This window comes from Cheilinus undulatus, linkage group 11, assembly GCF_018320785.1.
Source record: "Cheilinus undulatus linkage group 11, ASM1832078v1, whole genome shotgun sequence".
NCBI classification, from domain to species: Eukaryota; Metazoa; Chordata; class Actinopteri; order Labriformes; family Labridae; genus Cheilinus; species Cheilinus undulatus.
Genome location: NC_054875.1, coordinates 3,759,337 through 3,777,667, shown reverse-complemented (window position 1 = coordinate 3,777,667; position 18,331 = coordinate 3,759,337). Strand labels below are relative to the sequence as shown.

Below are 18,331 nucleotides of genomic sequence, written 5' to 3'. Positions count from 1 at the left end.
GTTTGCCGGGACTCTATCAGACGGGCTGGGGAAGACCATGGACAACCGACACCAGAGTGAGCGAGAGTACATCAGATATCACGGAGCCACCAGTGGAGAGCACCTGGTTGCAGGAATCCACGGACTGGCACACGGTACGACCTATAACTGTTTCTGTGGCTCGTTACAGTAAAAATAGTTCCATTCGTGGGAAAAAGAAACATTTAATGAATTCATGGCTAGAAACCAAGAGCCCTGCAAACTCCTTAATGCTGTGGTAGAAGGCAGAATTCAACCAAGACATCCTGCTCCCCAGCAACATTTTCCACCTCCTCTGGGGGGGATCCTGAAGCCAGAAGGGACATATAATCCCTTCAAAGAGCGTTGGGTCTATTCTGGGTTCTCTTCCTTGCTGGATATGCCAGGAAGACCTCCAAAGGGAGGCATCTTTGACTGTTAGGGCCACCTAAGTGGACTAGTGCCCTGTTACGGAGGTGATTCAACCAGAAGTCCATTCATAGCACATGCTGCATGTCGTGTCTAGCAGTCATGCCATGCAAAGACGCACCTCTTCCATCCATGCAAGGTTCAGGGAAGTGTACCATGAGCCAGCTCTGCATGGAGCACTCATATTGAATAAATAAAATGGACTATGGGGGTCAAGCATGCTTGGGCATAGTACATACTGCCATATGTGATTACATTCTGAATCGGATGCTCAAACCACCTCAACTGTCGAATTCAAAACATTTCGTCAAATACTTTTTGGTGCACAGTTCCTGCATTGTCAAAGGCACATGGGATGTTTGAAAATTTGGCTCATTATAAACACCACAAACCTTTATTTTTGTCTCATTAATCATGGAGGTTAAAAAAAAGTTTAAAAAGTTAAAAAAAATCAAAGATGCACATTTACAGCTATTAACACATACAGAAATGTGTTTATTCAGAGAAAACAATCACATTCTGAGGTGAAATCATTGGACATAACTGAATACATCTGTCTCTGAGAAATGGGAGTTGCAGTCCTGAGCTTGTGTTCCAAAAGATTCTACATACTTGGAGCTCAAAAGCTAAAAGTGGACCCTAAAGCATTGGGCAGTCAGGAGAGCCAGTCTAGTAAAGTCAAATGAAGTAGTTTAACAAAGGTGTTATAAGATAATGAACGTCCGATAAGGGATTAATAGATGAAAAGAATAAATAAAAGAGTTATTAATCAGGCCTCTGTGCCAGAGAAGAGTTTCTAGATGTCAGCTAATGATCAGTAAGCTGTGAAAAAGATGGGTTTAAGAGATGCATGCATGAGGAAAGAGAGGTAGCTTTATGTCCCAAAACTAAACAAAATGTTTAAGTATGGCAAAATGTTTAAAGCTTCTCTTATACTTCTGGTGTTGTCAAAATACCACATTTGTAAACTTTGATAGAGTTCTAGTCTAAAGCCCTTTTTGGACAGGAATAGGAATTAACCTGGGACTTGTGGTAATTTTTTTTTTTCTTTTTTTTTTTTTTTTTTTAAGATTCATTTTTGGGCATCTTTGTGCCTTTATTAGATAGAGGAGGACAGTGGGTAGAGTCAGAAACAGGGTCAAGAGTGGGGGAGAGACATGCGGTAAAGGGCCTCAGGCCGATGTCGAAACCCGGTCCTCCCGCGTACATGGGGAGCGCCTTTGACCACTAGGCCACCTGCTCCTCAGGACTTCTGGTAATCTTTAACAGTCTTGCAGGATGTCTTTTTCTTTTTGAACCCTGTGTGAATCAACCATGTCTGTAATTTGCAGAGTAAAAATTCCAGGGCAAATTACCAACCATTTTTCTGCACACACATGAATTGGCGTCTCTGTAGTTTAGGTCAGTAATTGTATTTTGTTTTTAAAGACTCATGCTCCTTTTTCTGATCTGACCAAATTTAATAGAGCTCAGAATTATAACCACAGCATCAACTGCATAATAACTGTTGAAAATGACAGGAGAGGTTCACATTTAACACGAGACATCTTACACACATTCGTACTGGTAGGGATGCTCAACGTTCTTCCTCTTCCTCTTCTTCTCTGTCTGATCAGCTGCAGACATCACAGGTAGTGTGGGTTACACACCCTTGATGCATAACGGAAATGCTAGGGAAGATTGATCTCAAGTTTACTGAATATGAACAGCTTACTACAGAACTAAAAAATATTTTATAACAAAAACACTTGGTACAAGCTGTCTGTTGTCTATTGTGTTGTGAAATCTAGTTAACAGTATGTATAGGACACATGCAGACAACGCCACCTGCAGAATGCAGTGTGCATGACACTGCATTTTTATGAACTTCAGAAGTAAAATTTCGCTGTGCATTTTCATTGCTGCAGCCCTGCTCCACATTTATGTTTCCTTCAGAAACATCTGTAAATTCTAGTTCATTACAGACTTTGCTTATCCTGTGCAAATGCACCACACCAAACACTGACGTCAGGGGTGCTTCACAAATTAACAAAGGCCCACAGGTAATACTAGTCCCATGCAAACAATACTTTACATGTTATAGAAGATGATGAATATCCAGTAGGGGATTTATACAATGGGGACAAAGAAGAATAAATTACAGGTGTAAAATATGCCAAGTTGTCATTCAGTGATCAGTAACATGCAAATTAGATGTAGACAAGTTTAAAGGATGCAAACATGAGGAAAGAGAAGTTCTTTGAGGTCCAAAAACTCAACAAAATATGTCTGTATGCATGGCAAAATGTTGGAAACCCTATAAATAAAGCTTCTCCTTCACTCTGGTTGTTGCCAAAACAGCACATTTGTAAACTTTTTTAATATTCCATTTAAAATCAAACAATATTGATCCTGGATTTGTACCTTGGCAATAAATACATGCATCCTCTGCAGCCAGTACTGGGTAATGAGTGGGTGTAATTAGTAGAAGGTGCACACAAACTCCTTCATACTGTCCAAGTTGCAAATTTTGCCATTGTATTTGTGCAATTTAAGACAGCACTGTCTCTTCCTTTGCAGCAGCTCCTAAAGTGTAAAAAGTATGGCTACAGATATGTATATTATTCAATAAACTAGTCGTACTTTTTGATACCGATATCAAGTACTAGGAAAGTTGACAGCCTGAGTAACTTGTGAGAGACTTTGCCGTAGCATCTAAGGATTACGTCAGGGCCTTTTCAGAAAAATGGTTTGTAAACTACTCATAAGAATGTGAGGAAGAAAAGCCATCATAAAGCCAGACAGCTCACTCTGCAGCACATTCTTCATTGTTTCAGGAAATCCTTCTATTGATTGGACTGGTTCAGTGATTCATGGAAGTATCAACTCAATTCTGAGAAAGGGAAGCGTGATATATCACAGTCCATGCATTGTCACAGTTACATAGATACAGGCACTCATGCTGTCTGAAGTGCATCTACATGATGAAGTCATTAAGAAATGGAGCTCTCAGGTAATAGACCTGCACAGAGCTCTGACTTTATTATCAATAAATCTGAGACATGGAAGAAACGTTGAAAAGGAACCATGCATTTTTACAGTTTCAGGGTGGAAAACAGGACTTTAATTCTTTAAAGCTTGATCTTCATGACAAAAACTCATCTCACTAAGTGTTTTTCTACCATTTTTAGTTTCATTTCTCTTTACGCTGCCACATTTAAGTCTAGATTAACACAGACACTTACTATCTAAATCTTTCTTGCTGTGCATTTTTCTTATTACATGCACTTTAAGCCTTGTGTTTTTTCTCTCTAAGAACCTCCACACCTTTTTTTGATAAGCCTCCTCTTCCCTCAGGTATCATTGGAGGCATGACAAGCATCATCACGTCCACTGTGGAGGGTGTGAAGACGGAGGGTGGAGTTAGCGGCTTCTTCTCTGGCCTGGGTAAAGGTCTAGTGGGCACTGTGACCAAACCTGTGGCTGGAGCGCTGGACTTTGCCTCAGAGACAGCACAGACGGTGCGGGACATGGCTAGTCTCAGTAACCACAGGTGGGTTCAGTCTACCATCCATAATGTACATGTGCATCTTAATAATTTAGAATATTGTGGCAAAATCAATTTAATGAGTAGTCCAAATTAGTTATATTTAGGGGTGTACCGATTGCAATTTTCTGGCTGATCACTGATCTTTAAAAAGCCTGACCTGCCGATTCTGATTTTGGCCAATACGGTTTTTTATTTATAACTGACAGCATACACCTTCAATGTTCCAATCTTATTTTATTGAATAACATTGAACAATACCTGTGAAACAATACAGACTTGTTGTTTTAACTGCACATGAGGTAGTTCTCTCAAATATAAATGAAAAGTTTAAAGCATTGCTGTCCAAACTACTAAATTATATCAGTTCCTTTCATCTTTCATTTTTCACATTTCAGTAGGTAGAGGCATATGAAACCGATCTTATCCACCGATCTTATTTACAAGGATCGGCCGATCGCCGATCTCCTACAATTAAGGAAATCAGCGGAATTCATTCTTTATTTATTAGTCTTTTTATTTTGATGAGAAATTTTTGCCATTCATATGCACTCAGTACTTGACTGGGGCTCTTTTTGCATTAATTACTGCATCAGTGTGGTGTGGCAGGCAGTCAGTCTGTGGCACTGCTGAGGTGTTATGCTGGTCAATCAAACACAGGAATATCACACTCCTTTAGCCAGCTTTTGGTACTTTTGGCAGTGTGGGCGGGTGCCAAATCCTGCTGCAAAATAAAATCAGCATCTCCATAAAGCTCATCAGTGGAAGAATTAAAATCAGAATACAGTTTTATTGCCAAATACATTTTCAAACACAAGGAATTTGACTTGGTGTTTGGTGCAAAACATAACATAGAAGCAGAGTAGAAATATTAAGAGGCTAGACTTAAATACAATACAATACAATACAATACAGTACAAGAACTTTATTCATCCCCCAAGGGAAATTCACTCGTCTGGGATTCTCATCTGTTTACCGCAGAATTATAAAGTCTAATAGCTGATGGTATGAAAGATAATAAAATAGATAATAATAATAGTATATAATATAATAATAGATAGTAGATAGTGGATAATATATTAATAGATAATAAATAGATTGTTGCAGGAAAAATGTAGTTGCAACATAGAAATTTAGAATGCAATATAAACATCAAGAGGTGTGAAAGGAGAAAGTGTACAGATTTGCAGGTTTACTGGTGATTAGGTTATAGTGCATTTTTTCCTAAAGAAGTATAAAACACAGTTGCAGTTGTAAACAGTGGAGATGAAGTCTGGTGGGGGTTAATGTAACACATTAAGTCTGTATAGACATGTTTTTGTCGACAAATTCTGGGGTCCAGTGAGAATCTGCCGGGAGGGGGGTGAGGGCCAAAGTGCTGTTCATGAGGCTGACAGCAGAGAGGAGTGGCATGACGTTTTTGTCCTGATGGACTCCTGTCACAGGGGAGGGCCTCAGAAAGTCTGTTTCAGGGCTGGGCAGTTAATCGCATATTAGATTAAATCGCAACATGGCAAGTTGCAATATTTCTTTAACCTGAAATGAGTCAAAATACCAGTTTGATATATTCGTTTGTGCAGCAGCAGGGATTTAATGCACATTATGCACACATTCAAGGGTCATCACGACAGTCCATTTAAATATGATGTACTTCTTACTAATCCCTGCTTGCATCAATTTATGCTGCTGCTGGCAAAGCCTCACCTCCTCCACCCCAGCCTCCTCCTTTATAGCTTAGAGCTTGGTGCACCCTCATATTCAGATTCACCCTGCTATGGATTAATTACCTCTGAAATAATTTCATTGTTTTTAGTACACATCATCATAAATTTATCTATCTATATGGGGGGTTTTGCGCTCCCTGTAAAGTCAAAGTATGCAGCTTGACTGACCGTTTTCTTGACTGAATTTAGGTTATAATATAGGACGATTTATTGCTTGAATTTGCCGAAAAATACACAAGATGAGGAGCCTAAAAATAATCCCATATTAAATTGCTATTGCTAGTGACTGTTTGAGCTCTGTAGCTCCGCCCCTCTCCATGTATACCTCCTCCCGGATGAGAATGTCCACTGAGTTGAATACCGACGGTGGCAAAGCGCTTGTGGAGTGATTTTGCTCCACTTTTCCACTGAAATAAACGGCCGAATCACTAGCAAGAAAACACTTCATCTCATCATGAACAAATTCTACACAGGACCGAACACCGCCGTAATTCCTCCATTGAATCAACTTCTTACTGAGCTGAGATACGGAAGCTACAGCGGCCAATAGGAACGCTCCCTCTGACCTGAGCCTGATTGGCTGCGAGTACTAGCTTCCTCATTGGCTGGGGCACCCGTTCCTTGCTGGTTTTCTCAAGTGAGATAGCAGTGCCATGGCCCTGGTGCAGCGAAAAAATAAGCCAGTATTTAAAGTGTTCAGAGAGTGTTGAGTTGACAGAAGAAGACAAAAGTATAACTATGGTACTGTAATCTTGTCTTAAAAATGTACTGGTGATAAAGGTGATATTCATACTGGTGTAAATATATAGTTTGATTAAATTTACCATATTTTTCCATTTTTTGCTAAGCAAGATTTTTGTGAGAAAGGAATTAAACGCCAAATAGCCGCCTGGTCCCAAATAAACTCCTGGTCTGCTCAGTGATTGAAACAAATAAACAGCTATTATTTGGTATTTTATGGTATAAACTGTTTCTAGGGACAGATCAGTGTCATAAAACTCGACAGCTATAGGTTAGTAGTGACAACAAAAATTAGTTTCACCTGTATGTATGCACTTGTATTTGCTTGTTAAGATACAAGCCTATTCTGTTTGTTATACCCAGTTAAAGGCGAGAAAAGTTTATTTACTGTACCTTTACTGTAAAGAAAATAATAAAGAAAAAAAAGGAACAAAAATGCAAGTTTGCTGAGAGGGATGCAGAAATCTTGTGGGTTTTTTCCCCCTCGGCTTGGTAGTCCTGGCACAATTTGACTCGTAGGACAAACTTTCATGGAAACTGTTGCTCATGATGTCCATCCAGTTTTAAAATGTTTCCCTGACAAACTAACAGAGTGCCTCTTGGCTACCAAAACTTACATTTTGATGGAAAAAAACACTTTTTTGCTGTTATTGCGCCATAATTTTTTCTTGAATTGACATCACAGTATTTTAAGACTATCAAAAAGTCCTCTGGGTGCTTAGTGATGAAAATTTTCTGCTAAAACTCTCCTAAATTATTGTGCATACTGGATGTACTAAAGCATGAAGTTGTGCATTTATGGAAACAAGCCAGACCTCAGTGAAAGAAAGCAGAAGTCCCCAAAGAGAGCTATGATACATCTCTTATAGCCCTTCAGCAAACAAAGCAGCGTCAGTGATTAACATAAAATGAGATGGTCACAGGAGAGAAGGCAGGATGTCCCAATTTAAACGATGCGTTATTCAGAAAAACAACTCCTGACCGGAGTCTGACCCAGAGTCATGCAGAGGACAAACACTGAGAACGAAGAATAAAATGATAATCCTTACATGTTTCTCTCCCAGCCTGAACACAACGATAAAAACACAATCAGGCTCTTTTTGGCTGCAGGAGGACGATAAACTTTATGAAACTCAACAGTGGGGGAACAGGAACTTTATTACATGGTCCACTGACAGAAACTGGTCTGAAGGCTTTTATTTAACTGAATAAATACAAACCACTGTCTGTTCAAGGCTCAGACTTATGTTTTCAATCAGAAAGTGACCAAAAAAGCTTCTTTCACCTGAGAAATATCAAAGATTTGGTTCTTAGTATTTCAAGAAGATGCTGGAAAAAACAGAACATTATTTTGTGTGTTATATTGATTTAAAGGCAGGGCTGTCAAATGACTGGTTATTCAACTGCAATTAAAAACAGAATTTCTCTCATCAACCATGACTGATAACATTTAAAATTCTGTTATTTTTTCTTTCAAAATACCATTTTAATTCAGTATTTACAAAGGACATCAATTCTACCTTGTGTGTTGATTAGTTATTCTGATTAAGTCAGAGAGATTTATGTAATGATGTTGACTTTTAAAGATTATCTAAATCAGTGATTCCCAAAGTGGGGTTCAGGACCCCCTGTGAGGTCTCGGGACAGTGAGTGGGGGTCTAGAGATGCCTTCTAAGAAGCAAATTGTATATTTTTGCACATTTCTGTAGAAATACAGTGCTTAACAAATTTATCAGACCACCTGTCATATTTGTCTCAGAGACCATCCAGCATCATGAAGTGCTTTAATGCGGACTCTTCATTTTCAGTGAGCTCTCCACGTTTTACCATTTTGAACAGCAATGAGGAATTTCAAACTGAATTCACCCAAATTTGAGCCGGCTCACTGGGCTTCTCTGAGAAGTCAGAAATTAATCAAGCATAACATTCAACCACTAAAACTCATTTTTCTGTTCAGGAATGCAAGTAAATAACTATAATTTGACATATTAATCAAGAAATATTAATGTGCTCTACTATTTTTTCAGGTTTTTTTATAAATCAGTAAATTTGAAAATTCATGGATAACAATAATAATTCTATTTTAACAATAAAAATATCATTTGGGTTGAAGAGCTTCTACATATTGGTGTATTAACCATTGCAGAAACATAGAAACTGATTCTGGTAATTACAAATGCTGTTAATTTAGGGCAGCTGTGGCAGACACCTTACTTTGGTTAGGGTTAGGGTGGTCTTATAAATTTGTTAAGCACTGTATATGCATAAAAAATGGTTCATTTAAAAGAATTAAAAGATGATAATTTGTTGAGATTTATGCTGAAATCAAATGAATGTTTCAAAAGTTCCACACATGATGAATCTTGAATGTGCATGGCAACGTTCTTAAGGACAGTGCGAGTCCTCGGTCTTTGTCCCAGTTATTTTGGGGGCCATGGACTGAAAAGTTTGGGAACTGCTGATCTAAAAACGTGCTTTTCTGCCACCAGTGTGGTCCGAAACTCTGATTTAGGCTGAAGATATGAGAGATATATGACTAATAAATAATGAGTATGTGCTTATGAGGACTGCTAGCTACTGATTGAAGTGGATGTGTTTTTCTAAGTTGTCAGAAATTGATTAGCTTAAACTTGAGCAATGCATTAACTTGATATTTTTGGTAAAATTGAACAAAACAGCAGCAGAATCTTGTGGTACATTAACTGAGGTGCATGGGGAACACTGCTTCATACAACACCTGCTCATGCCAAGATGGAGAACAACTTTTTAATTCTGTCTCTATTATGGCCTGTGAGCAGGCTACAAACATATGCCTTTATCTGTGATAGCCATATAATACACAGGCAAACTACGGTGTTTAGACCAAGGTTTCGGTGCGAGGGAGAGAGAGGAGGAGGAGGGGGGGGGCGGCGGTGGTGAGCAGGTCAGGAGGAAGCAGCAGGCATTGTTTGACTCATCAATCATCCATTTAAATGACTTGGACTTCTCTCTGGGTATTTCATTTTCCTCCCATGGCCCATAAACATGCTTGTTAGATTAAGTGGTGGCTAAATTGCCTGTAGATGTGAATGTGAGCATGCCTGTTTTATTGTCTCATTATGTCAACCCTTAAGTGACTGGTGATAAGTCCAGGGTGTACCCAGCCTATCGCCTAGTGATGGCCAGGATATGCTCCAGGCCCCTGCAACCCGGAATAGGATAAGCCGTATCTAGAATGGATGAACAAATTGTGATGTTTTTCATGTTTTTTCTCACACTTTCCTCCTGCAAGCTTAAAAATAGCCCAACGAATTAGCGAGGAAAACTTAGTCTGACCCTGCACAAACATAAACATGTTTGCATCCAGCTGGCGACTGGTAAATTCTGTTTTAAGCTTAAAAATAACCCAAATTATTTACAGGAAAGCACTAAAATCTAAAGATCCTTACCCATGCTTAAATAAGGAGTGTGAAGTCCTTTATTAGAGGTATTTCTGTTGTTTTTGTGTCGTTCAGGCTGAGTGTTCAGCGCGTCAGGAAGCCTCGCTGCTGTAAAGGTCCTCAGGGTCTGCTTCCTCGATACCTGGCCACTCAGGCCGACGGTCAGGAGCAGCTCTTCCACCTCACCGACAACATCCACTCAGAGTTGTGAGTCTCCTTTTCTCTGTTTACTTCCACACTGATGTTCCCTTCCTTTACCTGAGACTTACCTGTATGTTTTACCTGTGAAGCTTCATCGCTGTGGAGCCCATCGACAGCTACTGCGTCCTCATATCCTCCAAAGTGGTCTACTTCCTGAAGCCTGGGGACTACGTGGATCGAGAGGCCATCTTCCTGGAGGTCAAATATGATGACCTTTACCACTGCCTGGTCTCAAAGGATCATGGGAAAGTTTATGTGCAGCTCACTAAGAAGGCAGAGAACACCAGCAGTGGGGTGGCCATTCCTGGCCCCTCCCACCAGAAACCCATGGTGAGAATTGTTTTTTTTTTTAATTTTTCACAGAGTAGAACAAATGCTTTAGGATATTTTTTCTCACCTCCTCTGCAGGAATGTCTCCCTGCAGATGGATGTGGTTTTGTTTTTCCAGACTTTAAGATTTCTGTCTCTCAGATTTCTCCCTACAGCCCAGTAAAAAGAGATGGATTGGATCTACTACGAAATGAATCAGTAAAATCACTTTAAAGCTTCTGTTAGGAGCTTTTACCTTGTTATTGATAAACTGAATGTATGCTGATGCCCCAGTGGAAGCAAACTAGACCATCACAGACAAGATTGAGAATTCCTGTATTCTTATTCTAATGCATGTAACTACAGCATCCACATTGGACAACTAAATGAACAGCATGCTGACTAAACAGCCTTTGTTTACATTTTATACATCAAACAATCAGGTCCATTGCTAAGCTTAAATGTCAAAAAAGAAGGATGAGATTATCTTTTTTTACAGTACAACACTAAAGTAGAAATACCAGAGAACTACAGCTCTAAACACACTATTTTTTTCAGTTTTATTATGCTGAAGCCTGATGCCACAGTCGAAAAAAACATTTTTATTCTCATTAATCTACACTTGGTATCCCATCATGACAAAAGGAAGACAGAATTTTAGAAAAATTTGTGCATTTATTAAAAATAAAATGTCTTCATTTGAAATATTTTCCCCCATAAAACCTTGAAAAAGGTCAGTTTTAGCTTTGGAAATTATCCATTGCAAGTCCCATCAATCCGTTTTTTCCTACGCTCATACAGTTGACTTTAATTGTCAATCTTTATCTTTTTGTTTGTATATTTCCATTGCCCTTATTTGGATTTTTCCCCCTTTCTCCTTTTTTTGCCGCTTTAAATCCATTAGTGATGCATTTTAAGCCCAAGTTTGCCACTGCTTTTTGCCCCTTTTCCCCAGTTTTTGCCTCTTTTATCCTGCTTTTTATTTGCAATTTTTCCCCTTTTTTTTTTTTTACCTTTTTTTTGCCCCTTCTCGCTCATTTAAGCTGCCTTTTTCCATTAAATGGCTCTTTATTCTCCATTCATGCCACTTTTACCCATTTTAGTCTCTTCTCACTCATTTTTGCCACGTTTTTACTTTTTTTGAAAACCATTTTTGCCAACTGTAACTCATTTTTTTGTTATCCATTTTTGCCCCTTTTCACCCAATTTTTGCAACTTCTTTGCTGCTTTTTGACCATTTTGCCACTTTAACTTATTTTTTATTGCCACTTAAACCCAGTTTCACCACTTTTCACCACTTAGATTGTGGCTCTTGTAAAGGTATTTTTCGACAGTTTGGCTCTCTGGTTGAGTAACGCTGATTTAAAGCATCATAACAGAGATTTGAGCCAGAAAACAGACTTTCTCTGACACAGAGCCAGGCAGCTGCTCTGATAATGAGGTAAACGTTAGGGGAAAGGGCAGGCTTATAGCATGAGTGCTTTCCTCCATTCAGAATGTCACATTTTTCTGAGTGGGCGTGGCTTCAGCTCAGTCAACAGACACGCAGACATGCGAAAATGGTCGAAAAGTGGCAAAACCATGGCGTAAAATGAGTGAAAAGTGATTTAAATGGGCAAAAAGCATCAAAAAATGGTAAAATGGCAAATAGGTGGCATTCAATTGCAAAATGCAGCTTAAATGGGCGAAAAGTAGCAAAAAAGGTGAAAAAAGGGACAAAAAAATCGGAAAAAGCAGGATAAAAGTGTCACAAAGAAGTGGCAAAGATGGGCTTAAAGCAGTAAAAATGGAATAAAAGTAGCAACAAAATGCAAATAAGGACAACAGAAATATGCAGACAAAAAAGGTTGACAGTTAAAGCTACTGTGTAAGTGTGGGAAACAAACTGATTAATATGACTTGCAATGGATAATTTTTGGGGTCAAATTTTCCTTTTTAAGGTTTTCTAGGGGAAAAATTTTCAAATTAAGACATAAAAGAGCCACAAATCATCACAAAAGAGCCAGGTGTGGCTCTAGAGCCACGTGTTGAGTATCACTGGTTTAGATAGATGTCTGTTAATTTAGTTCACATTAAAATTGTTCTAAATTTAACGTTTATAAATAAGGAATAATCTGATTAATAGTTGTGAGCCCAGCTCTGATAGTATCCATCATAAAGTCAGCAGAAACAGTGGAGAGTGACTCCTCTCTCTGTCTCATTCATAATCATACAAACTTGAGTGGAAAAGCCAAACAATCCAATAACTCTAAAGCACAGCAGGACGACTCCACTGAATTATGTTTTAAATGCCTCCATTGTCTCTAATCCAGCATGAGGCAGATGTGCCTAATCTTTGCAGATAGAGAGAGGACACGATCACACAGAAGAGGCTCGGTTCGTGTCAGTTCAGTAGTATTTCTCTGCTTTCAAACGTGTACGTCACTGCCCACGTTTTTTTACTTCTCAGCGGTTTAAATCGTTCTGTAGGTGTGCTGAATGAAAACACATCTCTGTGAGGTTTGTAGGTGGGTTAAGAACACTTTGTAGTCTTCCTACTGAAAAAGCTGCAGCCACTAAAGTATAAAGGAGTATAAAACAGCTCTGATAGTGATGAGGATGAGGGTGTTTGCAGCTGTACAGTCCACAGTAACAGCTTCACTGCTGATGAATGCTTCCACTGTCAGTCTGATTCATAAATCGTGATTTTTCTCATTCCTGCTAGAGCAGAGCAGTCTCTCCGGACCTTCTCAAAAGGTCGTGATCACGTAAAACTCTGGACTGACTTCAGGTTGAACTTGTTCTGTTCTCGACACTAAAATCTATAAATATATAAAGACTAATTCGATGTTGTAGACATTCCCCCTGCGAAGTCTGACTCAACGAAAAAGAGCCAGAGAAGACGGTGTGGTCTGAAGAAAACCCGACAATAAAACAGGAGGATAAATGCAGAGCTGCTTCTCTCCTGCCGAAATCAGCAAAAACAGAGCTTTGATGAAATATTTGCATCCTTCCTGATTTCTTATTTTTGACATATTTGTCACACCAAAATGTTAAGATCATTGAAAAATAACATGGGACAAAGGTAACCTGAGTCAATAAAAAATGCAGTTTTTAGTGATAATTTCATTTATGAAGGGGAAAAAACATCCAAACCTACCTTTGTATAAAAGTAATTGCCTCCCCACCCCCCTTGATTTATCATGAATTAACTCTGATTAACCACATTTTTTTGAAAGCTGATTACAGACCTGTTGGATCCAGAAATCCCAGAAATAGAACCTGTCAGACAAAGAGAAGTAGGCTAAAAGATCTCAAAAAGCTTAAGGAATTCAATGAGAAACAAAGCACTGACATCTATTCATCTAGAAATGGTCACAAAGACATTTGCAAGGCTTTGGGACTCCAGTCAACGATGGTGAGAGCCATTACCCACAAATGGGGAAAACTTGGAACAGTGGTGAACCTTCCTAGGATTTGCTGGTCTACCAAAATGACTGCAAGAGTGCATGCACGACTCATCCAGGAGGTCCACGAAGAAGCCAGAACAACATCTAAAGGCCTGCAGGCCTCACTGACTCAGCTAAGGTCAGAGTTCATGATTTAACAATGGTTTCATGGGGGAGCTTCAAGGACAAAACCACTGCTGACCAAAAAGAACACAAAGGCTCATCTCACATTTGACTAAAAACATCCTGATGATCCCCAAGACCTCTGGGAAGATATTCTGTGGACTGACTGGGCAAAAGCTTAACTTTTTAAGGGTGTGCATCCTGTTAAATCTGGAGTAAAACTAACACAACATTTCATCAAAAGAACATCAGACCTGCCGTCATACATGGTGATGGTAGTGTAATGGTCTGGGCTGCTTTGCTGCTTCAGGACCTGAAACCATGAATTCTACTCTCTAGCAGAAAATCCTGAAGGGAAAATGTCCGACCATCGGTTCATGAATCAAGCACACTTGGGTTATAAGGCAGGACAATGATGCCAAATAGACCACCAAGTAAAACCCAATGTTTATTGATATTTTCCTTTTCACTCTGATCCTAACCGTGTTTAAATCTTCTCTTCAGGTCCACGTGAAGAGCGAGAGTCTCGCCATCAAAATCTCCCAAGAAATCAACTACGCCAAGAGTCTGTACTACGAGCAGCAACTGATGCTCCCCGCCAGCGAGAACGAGGACTGCTTACTGCTCGAGTCGTGATCACATCGATTTTTCTACCAGACTTTTCTTACATCCTGATGGGAGCGGAGAGGAGGAGACTTTTTGATTTTTGTAGACCTCGACATTTTAAAGTGTTTGACAAAATGCAGTAAAGGGAACCGTCAGACGCCTGTGCACTTGATTCAGTCAGGATGTTTGACAAGCACACACATGTACAAAAACAGAAAACATATGCAAGGCAGTGTCAGTAAGACGTGTGTGTATGTAGAAACACTGGTTCTGTTTATACGGCCCCCTGTCACTGAGGGGGCCTTTCTTCTTGATGTGAATAGACAGACATGTAAATAGAGCTACAAACCAACCGTACAAACGTGCTGTGTACATACTGTATGAATGAATTATGAAGTATAACAACCAGAGCTGATATAATGTGAAATGTAACAAACTGCCTTTAAAACTCTATTTTGTGTATAAGAGCCTTTAGTTAGAGGGGGGGTGGGGGGTTGAATTGCACTGACAAACATACACACTGGAGCTGCCTGTCACTGTCTCTCTGCCTTTTACAACCACAGACGTGTCCCGACTTTTATGAAACAGCCCCCTTTTAACGAGCCTGGTGTCCATCAGGACCCGAGCTCTCATCTGAAGGAGCGTTTGGTCTTCCAGGATTCATCTGTGTGCCGGCTGTCAGACGTTTGGGGGTTTGGTTTGGTGTCAGACGAGATTTTCTTGAGTTGTGTTAAAAATAAGGAGAGTCCAGATCAGGCCTCGATCCGTGATCCTGTAAAATAACATTCACATGGACTGTGCTTCCAATAAAGCAACACAACTGCAGCACTCACTCTGTTTGACTTTTTATTTACTGAACAAGTCCACAACAACTGTCTGATAGAGAGAAAACTCAGAGCTGAACCTCATACAGGATCCTGTAGTTCAGGATTACAGTATGAACAGTCCTGTCCTGGTGAGCTGGAAGTTCATGCACATTTAATTAGCATAGAGACCAGCTCTGTGTATGCCCATATAAGGGTGTGAGACAGCAGCCCTGTGTGCAGGTAGGTTCTTTGCAGATGATGTCATGCAGCTCCTTGGCCCCTCAGATCTTCCTCCAGACTCTGGGACCTTGATTTACAAATAAGCTACATTTGAAAACAGGACTTTGGACCACCGAGACCACAATGGTCCAGTCCTTTCCTCCTCAGCCCAGGCAAGAGGCTTATGATGTGGGAACACAACACTTGTAGTCCATTTCCTGGACCAGTCTGTGTGGTGGCTGTTGACCCACTGATTCCAGTCTCAGCCCAGTCCTGGTGAAACTCCCCTAAGTTCTTAAATCTCCTTTGTTTGACAACCTTCTAAAGCAGGGGTTCTCAAACTTTTCAGCCCACAACCCCCAAAATAAAGGTGCCAGAGACCAGGAGCCTCCAAAATAAAGGTACCAGGGACCAGGGATCCCCAATAATAAGGATGCCAGAGACAAGGAACCTCCAAAATAAAGGTGCCAGAGACCAGGGATCCCCAAAAATAAGGAAGCCAGAGACCAGGGGCCTCCAAAATAAAGGTGCCACGGACCAGGGATCCCCAAAAATAAGGAAGCCAGAGACCAGGGGCCTCCAAAATAAAGGCGCCAGAGACCAGGGACCTCCAAATAAAGGTCCCATGGACCAGGGCTCCCCAATAATAAGGGTGCCAGAGACAAGGGACCCCAAAATAAAGGTGCCAGAGACAAGGGACCCCCCCAAATAAAGGTGCCAGAGACCAGGGACCCCCAAAATAAAGCTGAGACCAGGGACCTCCAAAATAAAGGTTCCAGAGACAAGGGACCCTAATAATAAAGGTGCCAGAGACCAGGGGCCTCCAAAATAAAGGCGCCAGAGACCAGGGACCTCCAAAATAAAGGCGCCAGAGACCAGGGACCTCCAAATAAAGGTCCCATGGACCAGGGCTCCCCAACAATAAGGGTGCCAGAGACAAAGGACCCCAAAATAAAGGTGCCAGAGACCAGGGACCTCCAAAATAAAGGCGCCAGAGACCAGGGGCCTCCAAAATAAAGGCGCCAGAGACCAGGGACCTCCAAATAAAGGTCCCATGGACCAGGCTCCCCAACAATAAGGGTGCCAGAGACAAAGGACCCCAAAATAAAGGTGCCAGAGACCAGGGACCCCAATAAAAAGGGTGCCAGAGACCAGGAACCTCAGTAATGAAGGTGCCAGAGACCAGGGATCCTCTAAATAAAGATGAGACCAGGGACCCCCCCAAATAAAGGTGCGAGAGACCAGGGACCTCCAAAATAAAGGTGCCAAAGAACAGGGACCTCCAAAATAAAGCTGAGACCAGGGACCTCTAAAATAAAGGTTCCAGAGACAAGGGACCCTAATAATAAAGGTGCCAGAGACCAGGGGCCTCCAAAATAATAAGGGTGCCAGAGACCAGGGACCCCTAAAATAAAGGTGCCAGGGACCAGGGATCACCAATAATAAGAGTGCCAGAGACCAGGGACCCCAATAATAAGTAGGCCAGAGACCAGGGACCCCAATAATAAAGGTGCCAGAGACCAGGGACCCCCCCAATAATGAGGATGCCAGAGACCAGGGCTCCCCAAAATAAAGGCGCAAGAGACCAGGGACACCCCCAAGTAAAGGTGCCAGAGACCAGGGATCCCCAAAAATAAGGAAGCCAGAGACCAGGGGCCTCCAAAATAAAGGTGCCACGGACCAGGGATCCCCAAAAATAAGGAAGCCAGAGACCAGGGGCCTCCAAAATAAAGGCGCCAGAGACCAGGGACCTCCAAATAAAGGTCCCATGGACCAGGGCTCCCCAATAATAAGGGTGCCAGAGACAAGGGACCCCAAAATAAAGGTGCCAGAGACAAGGGACCCCCCCCAAATAAAGGTGCCAGAGACCAGGGACCCCCAAAATAAAGCTGAGACCAGGGACCTCCAAAATAAAGGTTCCAGAGACAAGGGACCCTAATAATAAAGGTGCCAGAGACCAGGGGCCTCCAAAATAAAGGCGCCAGAGACCAGGGACCTCCAAAATAAAGGCGCCAGAGACCAGGGACCTCCAAATAAAGGTCCCATGGACCAGGGCTCCCCAACAATAAGGGTGCCAGAGACAAAGGACCCCAAAATAAAGGTGCCAGAGACCAGGGACCCTAATAATAAAGGTGCCAGAGACCAGGGGCCTCCAAAATAAAGGCGCCAGAGACCAGGGACCTCCAAATAAAGGTCCCATGGACCAGGCTCCCCAACAATAAGGGTGCCAGAGACAAAGGACCCCAAAATAAAGGTGCCAGAGACCAGGGACCCCAATAAAAAGGGTGCCAGAGACCAGGAACCTCAGTAATGAAGGTGCCAGAGACCAGGGATCCTCTAAATAAAGATGAGACCAGGGACCCCCCCAAATAAAGGTGCGAGAGACCAGGGACCTCCAAAATAAAGGTGCCAAAGAACAGGGACCTCCAAAATAAAGCTGAGACCAGGGACCTCTAAAATAAAGGTTCCAGAGACAAGGGACCCTAATAATAAAGGTGCCAGAGACCAGGGGCCTCCAAAATAATAAGGGTTCCAGAGACCAGGGACCCCTAAAATAAAGGTGCCAGGGACCAGGGATCACCAATAATAAGAGTGCCAGAGACCAGGGACCCCAATAATAAGTAGGCCAGAGACCAGGGACCCCAATAATAAAGGTGCCAGAGACCAGGGACCCCCCCAATAATGAGGATGCCAGAGACCAGGGCTCCCCAAAATAAAGGCGCAAGAGACCAGGGACACCCCCAAGTAAAGGTGCCAGAGACCAGGGACCCTAATAATAAAGGTGCCAGGGACCAGGGATCCC

The 18,331-nt window shown here is 41.5% G+C and overlaps 1 protein-coding gene across 3 annotated transcripts in view; it reads left to right on the top strand.

Moving 5' to 3' along the window:
* Positions 1 to 15,328, top strand: part of vps13d (vacuolar protein sorting 13 homolog D) — a 91,615-nt gene extending 76,287 nt beyond the window's left edge. For all 3 annotated transcript variants that reach the window (XM_041800132.1, XM_041800133.1, XM_041800134.1), the window contains 5 exons: positions 2 to 134; positions 3,763 to 3,958; positions 9,912 to 10,043; positions 10,127 to 10,367; positions 14,402 to 15,328. In XM_041800132.1, coding sequence (XP_041656066.1) covers positions 2 to 134; positions 3,763 to 3,958; positions 9,912 to 10,043; positions 10,127 to 10,367; positions 14,402 to 14,533 — 834 coding nt within the window. In that variant the 3' untranslated portion in view covers positions 14,534 to 15,328. The remainder of the gene's footprint in view (position 1; positions 135 to 3,762; positions 3,959 to 9,911; positions 10,044 to 10,126; positions 10,368 to 14,401) is intronic.
* The last annotated feature ends 3,003 nt before the right edge of the window (positions 15,329 to 18,331 follow it).